Here is a 9,708-nt window from a genome sequence, read left to right on the forward strand (position 1 = left end):
GTATGGGCCCAGCTGGGTTCTACTTTATAGTATGCTCTTTTTACTCACTGGGGTTTATGCCTAAAGTCAGACTTGAGTTCATGTGTAGGTATGTGTCAGCTGCGATAACTATTGGATGGATATATTTAGACTAAGTTCACTGACAGATCATTTGGGGATGGGGGAGGCACGGAGGGCAATCGTGGATGCCAGGGACAATGTGGGAGGAGGATGGGTCATAACAGAGGGAGGGGGATGGGGAATCTAGGATGGCAAAACAAAAGGCAAGGTATGCAGGACACAAGAATTGGGAAACTATTTGCTGAGAACATATATGGTGATGTGCTTGATTGAGCCAATGCACAGTGTATTTTGGATGGAAAATTCATTTGTGTGTTGTGATGGGGAAAAAAAATTATAATAAAAAATAAACTATAAAAAAAAAGAGAGAGAAGAGGATAGAGAAAGATAGCAAGTGAACAATAGAGAGGCAGGATGTTAGTGAGAAACAGATATGGTTTATTATCTGTTGATGATGACGTGTATAGTATTCTCAACTGGACTGGTCTGGGAAGTATTTCATGATGGGTGAAGTCTTTTAACAAGCAAAATGAGAAATAGTGATTGACTGTTTTTTTAAAAAAATAATAATAATAATTATTGGGAAATGCATGGAAAAGACATTGAATGATAAAGCGGGGAGATTGATGTCTCTGTATTGACTGATATGCATGGCATTCCCTTTTGAAAAAGCAATGGAAGTCAATGTAAAGTTATATGTAATCCAATGTAATATAAAGAAGATTATGATGATAATAAAAAAAAGGGGGGGAAAAGGGGGTAGTGGGTTGAGATTGAGCAAGATCCTCACTTTTTATTGAATACAATGGAAACAGGATACTCTGATACAAAATCTTTCATTACAGCAAATTATACATACCTTTGTTCCACCCCCAACACTCTGTTGCTTCCTGCTCATTTATTTCCTGGCTTGTTGGGCCTACCGATGAAGGAGCATGTAGATCTTCTTTTTAACCCAGCCTTTGTTATAGAGCTGGTTTGTCTGGGTGTCAGCTTGGTAAACAAGGCCACTGAGGTCTGCCAGATAGTTAACAAAATCAAACAACCGAGTGATATCGTATATGATGGAAGGACTGTTGGGATTCATTCTCTTTAGATGTTCTTCATACATTTTACAATCACTTTCCATGCATTCGTTCACAGATTCATAGTCAGCTTAAGTTCTGCCTTCTGGTCTCTTAGTGGGTTGTACCAGCAAAATAGTGTGAGACATCATACCAAACTCTTATCACTCTTTTTTTTTTTTTTTCTGGACCTCTCTCTCTCTCTCTTTTCTTTCTCTCAAATACACACACACGCACGCACACACACACACGCACCTGGTGTGTTCCCCAAGCTGCTGGGCTCAGGACTCGAACTGTGTAGTCAGCTGTGTGGGATCCAGCTGCCCCAACCAACTTGTCATTGACTGACCCCTTTCATTTTTTGAATTGTGTTAAGCATTGTCATTAAGGTTTAAAACCTCACCATTTTTTGAAATCAGATGAGCAAAGCAACTAACAAAGCCATATCTTTTATTTTTTAAGAAAAAGTTACTGAAGTGCTAATGAAATGCAAAGTCACTAGTAGTACAACTAAGCTAATTTATAATCTTAGATTGTCAATTGTATTCCCCAAGTGATCTGTATTTAATGTATGTTTCCAATAGGTTCATTCCAGCCAACAAATGAAATGATGCTCAAGTTCTATAGCTTCTATAAGCAGGCAACGGAAGGACCCTGTAAACTTTCAAGACCTGGATTCTGGGATCCCATTGGAAGATATAAATGGTAATTTTATATAGAGATATGTGAAAGAATTTAGTTTTTTCATTTTTAAGACAGAATCTTGCTTTGTTGTAATCCTTCACCTTTGCTTTCCTAAGTAGTTGTAAGTATGGGTTCATTTTTCCACACCTGGGTTTTTAGGGTGGGCAGGAATCTAATGCAGGTCTCCTGTGTGACCTCAGTTTGCAGATTAGCAGTGCTTACCAACACGTCCCGCCATGTGTGGGCTAAGAATTTTAATTTGAATGACATAATTATCATCAGCTATTATGTGTTTATGTACAAGGAATCTTCAAAAAGTTCATGGAAAATGTGGATTCACAAACCGAATAGATTTAAAACATTTTTTGCACCAAAATAAACTTGTAATTTAATTCCATTTTCCCATGAACTCTTTGAAGTCCCCTCATATTATTCTGTGCATAAAATGTCCTAGGTACTGGATACAATTTTTATCCTCCTGTAATTCTTTTTATTTTTTTAGTGAATGAACTTTTATTTATTTTATTTTTTGGAGAGGTTTTTTTTTTTGCTATAGGGCGCATGCTCTCGCCAGACAGAGAGAGAGAGAGACAGAGAGACAGAAAGCGAGAAATCACCCTCCAGGGGGTATGGCCATGCTGCAATCCCTTCTCCTCCTTTCTCTTCTTGGGATCTTGGGCATGCATGCACGCACACGCACCTGGCGTGAGTTTTAAGCCACCGGCTCCAGAACGCGAACCGCGGTTGACTACATGGGAGTACAACGACATAGCCATTACGCTAACTGCTGGTCCCAATGAACCTTTTTTTTAAAATTTCAATGTATTTTATACATTCAATCACATATGTCACTTAGCTTGCAAAGTGACTAATATTCCAACATATATACATTTCTCACCAGTCCATTTGAGAATATTATACATGATATTTTCAACAGATAATAGCCCATTTCTTTGTCCTATAAATACCTTGCCTATTTTTCTTAATATCCTTCCTCATACTCTCCTCCTTCACCCATCCTCTTCCCACACTGTATCTGGTATTTATAACCATTTTCTATGTTTCTATAACCTCTAGTCATTTAGTTTCACCTATAGAGTGCAGACACTCAGTATATATTAAATGAAGCATACAGTGTCTCTTCTTCATAGCCTGGTTTGCTTCACTCAGCAGTAAATCTTGCGTATTCATCCACTTTATGTCAAAAGCCTGGGTCTTACTGCTTTTTATGGCTGAGTAGTATTCCATAGAGTATATGTGCCACACTTTTTTGATCCATTCATCTGTTTGTGGACATTTGGGTTGGTTCCATGTCTTAGCAATTGTGAATAATGCCACAATAAACATCGATGTGCAAGCACTTTTCTGAATAAGAATTCTTCTGTCCTTTGGGTAGATACCAAGGAGTGGGATTGTTGTTTCATATGGTAGTTCTATTTGTAGATCTTTGAGGAATCTCCATATTGTTCTCCACAGTGGCTGGACCAATTTACATTCCCACCAGCAGTGTAGGAGAGTTCCCCTTTCACTACACCCCTGCCAGCACTTATCATCTTTTGTTTTTTTTTAATCTTAGTCACTCTGACTGAGGTTAGGTGGTATCTCTTTGTGGTTTTGATCTGCATCTCCTTTATAATGAGGGATGTTGAGTATTTTTTTTATATGCTTTTGGCTATTCATATATCTTCCTTAGTGGTTTTTTGTTTGTTTGTTTGTTTTCAGCTCATTCTCCCATTTTTTAATAGGGTTGATCATCTTTTTTTGGAAAACTGCTTGAGTTCCCTGTGTATTCTGGTCCCTCCAGTATTTATTTATTTATTTATTGAGAGGTTTTTGCTATAGGGTGTATGCACCTGCCAGAAAGACAGAGAGAGACAGAGAGATAGAAAGCGAGAAATCACCCCCCGGGGTGATTTCCTTCTCCTCCATTCTCCTTTCAGAATCTTGGGCATTCATGCACACATACCCAGCGTGAGTTTAAGCCACCGGGTTGGGGACTTGAGTCATGGTTAACTACATGGGAGTCCAGTGACATAGCTATTATGCCAATTGCTGTTCCCCCTCCAGTAATTCTTTTTTTTTTTGGAGAGGTTTTCACGATAGGGTGCATGCCCTTGCCAGACAGACAGAGAGAGACAGAGAGACAGAAAGTGAGAAATCACCCCCCAGGGGGGATGGTCATGCTGCAATCCCTTCTCCTCTGTTCTCCTCTCAGGATCTTGGGCACGCACGCACACGCGCCCAGCGTGAGTTTTAAGCCACCGGGTCTGGGATGGGAACTGCGGTCGACTACGTGGGAGTCCAGCGACATAGCCATTACGCTAACTGCTGGTTCCCCCCGCCCAGTAATTCTTAACATAATTTTTTAAAAGAATTATTTAATCTAATTTTATTCATTGTCTTTATTTTATTTTATTTTTTTGAAGTTGACCAGAGAGAGACAGAGAAGGAGAAGGAAAGTGAGAAAGCAAGTTGCCAGGTCTAGGACATGGTCTGCCATGTGGGAGTCCAGCTGCCCCAACCACCATGCCACCTGCTGGCCCTCTTAACATAATTTTATACAAATTGAGGAAGAGGAGAAAACAATAAAACTAAAAGGAGTAGGTACATGAAAGACAAAATGAATTTTTAGTTGATCTTTTTTTTTTTTTTTTTAAGAGAGCTTTTTGCTATAGGGTACATGCACTCGACAGAGAGACAGAAGGTGAGAAATCCTCCCCCTGGGGGTTGGGTATGGCATCTGGTAGTCCCTTCGCCATTCTCCTCTTGGGATTTTGGGTCCACACACATATGCGCTAAGTGTGAGCTTTAAGCTGCTGGGTCCAGGACTTGACCTGCGGTCAACTATGTGGGAGTCTAGTGACATAACCATTACACCATCTGGTGGTCCCAGTCTTTTCTTTTATAGAACTTTTTTTTTGTAAGAGAGATTTTTGCTGTAGGGTGCATGTGTTCCTGGAGAGGCAGAGACAGACAGACAGACAGAAAGGGAGAAATCACCTTCTAGGGGGACGGCCATGCCACAATCTCTTCTCCTTCTTTCTCCTCTTGGAATCCTGGGCATGGATGTACATGTGCCCAGGGTGAGTTTTAAGCTGCTGGTCTGGGACTCGAACCATTGTTGACTATGTAGGAGGCCAGTGACATAACCATTACACCATCTGCTGGTTCCAGAATCTATTTTTTTTTTTTTTAAAGCCAAGAACAACTTCCAAAGTAAGTTAAAGAAACAGAGTTCAACGGCCTCTTTTACTTACCAGGAAAAATAATGACTTTGCTTGTCAAGTGATTTTTTTTTTTTGAGAGGTTTTTGCCATAGGGTGCGTGCGCTCGCCAGACAGACAGAGACAGAGAGACAGAAAGTGAGAAGTCACCCCCTAGGCGGGATGGCCATGCCTCAATTCCTTCTCCTCCAGCCTCATCTCAGGATCTTGGGCACGCACGCATATGCGCCCGGCGTGAGCTTTAAGCCACCAGGTCCGGGACTCAAACCGCAGTTGACTACATGAGAGTCCAGCGACATAGCTATTATGCTAACTGCTGGTCCCCAAGAGATGTTGTTTTGAGCCTCTAAGGTAATAAATAACTAGGACTATGATTTCAGTACCGCTACACTCTTTTTAACCAAGCCATCACTTCTGACATACTGTACTATTAAACTATTTAGTGGAAAATTTGTTTCTTTCTTTGTTTTTTTATTTATTTTGGAGAGAGATGTTTATGAAAGGGCACATGTGCTTGCCAAAGAGACAGAAATCTAGAAATCACCTCCTGGGGATGGCCACAGCACAATTCTTTCTCCTCTGTTCTCCTCTCAGGATTTTGGGCACCTACGCAGATGTGCCCAGTATGAGTTTCATACCCGAAGGTCCAAGACTCAAACCGCAGTTGACTATGTCAGAGTCCAGTGATGTAACCATTACACCATCTGCTGGTCCCAGAAATTTTATTTTTAATATACTTAGAAGAATCAGACTATAGAGATAGCTGTCCCATTTCTCCAGTTGATTAACATTTGATGTTCTAAAATGCTGTTGAAGCCTTTATAAAGGCCTGACAAAGTCAGTTTTGGACTATACCTGATAAACAAAACGTGCTAATTGTTGAAGCATGTGTTAAGAGCCACACTTTATTTTTTTTTAAGTTAATTTTTTTCTTTCTTCCATGAGAGAGAGAAAGAGAGGCAGTCACCCCAACAGTGTCTTCACTCCGTGATTCAGCCTGGCCTCAGCAAGCCCCGGTCATGGAAATACAGCGTGTGCCCTTCTATGCAAGAAGCCCCCATGTAGGTCACATCACAGTGTTGTTATCTCTCGGTACTGGCCCTGAGAGCCACACTTTTTTTTTAAGAGTTTTTTTGCTTTAGGGTGCATGTGCTGGCCAGAGAGAGAGACAGTGAGCAGGAAAGTGAGAAGTCATCCCTTCTCCCAGGATCTTCCGCATGTGTGCATACGTGCTCAGCATGAGTTTAAGCCACTGGGTCTGGGACTCAACCCGCATTTGGCCTTGTGGCAGTCCAGTGACATAACCATTGAGCAATCTGCTAGCCCCGAGCCACACATGTTAATGTTAAATTTCTTCACCAATTGGTAGTAGCATAAACTGTGTGAAGATTTTATTATACTTTTCTCTGAGGTCTTTATGAATTGTCATAAAGTAATAATAGTCATGAAAAAGCATTATGTAATTTTGTATCTATTTTAAGAAAGTATTTATTTCATGTTTTCTCCCTAGAATTGACTTTTGATAGAGTTAAACACCTTTTGGGAAAAATGTATAAAAAGGGTTTTCATGTTTTGATAACATTTCAAAGATTGTTATTATCTAGGGGTTTAAAGTTTTTCTGTTTCTCACGTTTTCATTCTTTTAGAAATGAGAAAGCATTCTTATTTGAGTGCTTGTATATAACTTAGGCTCTTATTTACAATAATGGAAACTTTTAATTAAAATTTATATTTGTTTAAAATATACCTATGAGGGACCAGCAAATGGTGTAATGGTTAAGTCACTGGACTCCCACATTGTCGACCACTGTTTGAGTCCCAAACCTAGTGACTTAAAACTCATGCCAGGTAGGGAACCAGCAGTTAGCATAATGGCTATGTCGCTGGACTCCCACGTAGTCGACTGCAGTTCGTGTCCTGGACCCAGTGGCTTAAAACTAACGCCGGGCATGTGTGCGTGCGTGCCCAAGATCCCAAGAGGAGAATGCAGGAGAAGGGATTGCGGCGTGACCATCCCCCCTGGGGGGTGATTTTTTGCTTTCTGTCTCTCTGTCTCTCTCTGTCTGTCTGGTGAGCGCACGCGCCCTATAGCGAAAATCTCTCAAAAAAAAAAAACCCCAAAAAACAAAAAAAACTCATGCTAGGTGCGTGCATGTATGTACCCAAAATCCCAAGAGGAGAATGGAGGAAAAGGGATTATAGTGTGGCCATCCCACCTGGGGACAGATTTCTTGCTTTGTCTCTTTGGCGAGTACATACACCTGATAGCAAAAATCTTTCTTAAGAAACAAAAATAGGGGAACAACAGATGGCATAATGGTTACATTGCTAGACTCCCACATTGTTGACTGCGGTTCAAGTCCTGGGACTGCGACTTAAAACTCTTGCCAGGCACGTGTGTGTGTGAGTCCAAGATCCCAAGAGGAAAATGGGGGAGAAGGATTGTGGCATGACCATCCCCCCAGGGTGATTTCTCACTTTCTGTCTCTCTCTGTCTCTCTGGCAAGCACACACACCCTATAGCAAAACTCTGAAATTTCATGTAGTCCTCTAAACTGTTCTTTAAATGCTACAAAAACTTTTCTAAAATAGTTGTTTACGCAATTTCATTTATCACCATTTACCAATTTAAAAAAATTGCTACAGGGCATGTGCATTCAACAGAGAGAGACAGAGAGATAGAGAGAGAGAGAAAGAAAGTGAGAAAGCAAGCCAGCAGGTCTGGGACTTGAACCATAGTCAGCCATGTGGGAGTCCAGCACCCTAACTATCATGCTACCTGCTGGCCCCACAACCCCACAAAAACATTTTTCAAAGAATTGTTAGCAAATATTTATGAATAGTCTGTATTTTCTATGCTCTAATATATAGATGGGTTATAGTATACTTAGTAGTTTTAAGTACTATTAAATTTATCAGTTTATTTGCTGTGGAAGATTCTTCATGGTGATGCATTTCAAAATATAGCATGGCTTTAAGTAGAGCCTGTATTAAGTCAATAACCATATAGCATGTGCTATAAAGTCTGTTCTGAACAATGGAGAATCAGGTGTCTTTTTGTCATTATTTGGATATTTTCTTCTCTAGGGATGCTTGGAGTTCACTGGGTGACATGACCAAAGAGGAAGCCATGATTGCGTACGTTGAAGAAATGAAAAAGGTAGGGAAAATGATTCACTGAAGAAAATGAAAACATTCAGAGCCACTTGAGTTTAATTTTGTTATTTATTTATTTTTATTTATTTATTTCTTAAAGAATTATTTAACTTTATTTATTGTATTTATTTACTTGTTTTAATTTGACTAGAGATGGAGAGAGAGAGAAAGTGAGAAAGCAAGCTGCCAGGTCCGGTACTTGAACCACGGTTGGCCATATGGGAGTCCAGCACCCTTAACCACCACACCACTTGCCAGCCCCAATTTTGTTATTTATTAAATGCTTTGTTTTAAGGAACAAGGAGACTGGAGTGTGTTATGGTATAGGACTTAGATTATTGAATTTATGAGGACTTTATCTGCTTTATTAAAATTTGTCTTTAAGGGGCCAGCAGGTGGTGTGGTGGTGAAAACTCTGGATTGCACTTGGCCAACTGCATGGTTTGAATCCTGAACCTGGCAGCTTAGAAAACACAGCAGGCATGTGTGCATTGCGTGCTCCAAATCCCAAGAGAATATTGGAGAAGGGATAGCAGTGTGGCCATCCCTCCTTGTGGGAGGGGGGCGCACCTTCTCACTTCCCTTCTTTGTCAGTCTGTCTCTTCTGGCAAGCACACACGCCCTATAAGAAAAACTAAAGAAAAAAAAAAGAAAAAGAAAAAGAAAAAAATGTGTCTGTAAGGATTTTTTTTGTTTTTTGTTTTTTGGTTTTTTTGAGAGGTTTTTGATATAGGAAGTGTGCGCTCGTCAGACAAACAGAGAGAGACAGAGAGACAGAAAGCGAGAAATCACCCCCCAGGGGGATGGCCACGCCGCAATTCCTTCTCTTCTCCTCCATTCTCCTCTCGGGATCTTGGGCACGCATGCACACGCACGCCTGGCATGAATTTTAAGCCACCAGGTCCGGGATGCAAACTGCGGTCTACTACATGGGAGTCCAGTGACATAGTCATTACGCTAACTGCTGGTCCCCAGGATTTTTTTCTTGTAAAATTCACCACATTGTGGTAATGTTTTATTTTTGCCATCTTCTCTATCCTTCTTTATAGTCAACATCTGGAAAAAGTGTAGGAGTATAAATTTTGAAAATTCCTTAATCAGGATTCTGGGAGGTACCTGGACTGTCTTGAAAGTATTTCTGCTTTGGATCTTTTTATTTAGGAGAACTAGTTGATAAGACTGCTTCAGTGTTCTCATACAGTGTTTTTTTTTTTTTAACTTTTATTATTTTTTTGGGGGGGGGAGTTTTTTGCTATAGGGCGTGTGCGCTCGCCAGAAAGAGAGAGACAGAGAGACAGAAAGCGAGAACTTACCCTCTCCTGGGGGGGATGGCCACGCCGTAATCCCTTCTCCTCCATTCTCCTCTCAGGATCTTGGGCACTCACGCACACGCAACTGGCGTGAGTTTTAAGCCACCGGGTCCAGTATGCAAACCACGGTCGACTACGTGGGAGTCCAGCGACATAGCCATTACGCTAACTGCTGGTCCCCTTACTTTGTATTCTGTACTAGGATTCCCG

General features: G+C 40.8%; 1 protein-coding gene and 1 pseudogene across 12 annotated transcripts in view; one reads left to right on the plus strand and one right to left on the minus strand.

Annotated features, from left to right (window-relative positions):
- The window catches only part of ACBD5 (acyl-CoA binding domain containing 5), a 66,572-nt gene that overhangs the window by 13,734 nt on the left and 43,130 nt on the right, over positions 1-9,708 (plus strand). For all 12 annotated transcript variants that reach the window (XM_006139740.3, XM_006139742.3, XM_027768414.1 and 9 more), the window contains exons 3-4: positions 1,709-1,829; positions 8,120-8,192. In XM_006139740.3, the coding sequence (XP_006139802.2) occupies positions 1,709-1,829; positions 8,120-8,192 (194 nt within the window). The remainder of the gene's footprint in view (positions 1-1,708; positions 1,830-8,119; positions 8,193-9,708) is intronic.
- On the minus strand, positions 959-1,320 carry LOC106734910 (enhancer of rudimentary homolog pseudogene; annotated as a pseudogene).

The sequence above is a fragment of the Tupaia chinensis genome, unplaced genomic scaffold, assembly GCF_000334495.1.
Source record: "Tupaia chinensis unplaced genomic scaffold, TupChi_1.0 Scaffold000001_1, whole genome shotgun sequence".
Lineage (NCBI taxonomy): Eukaryota > Metazoa > Chordata > Mammalia > Scandentia > Tupaiidae > Tupaia > Tupaia belangeri.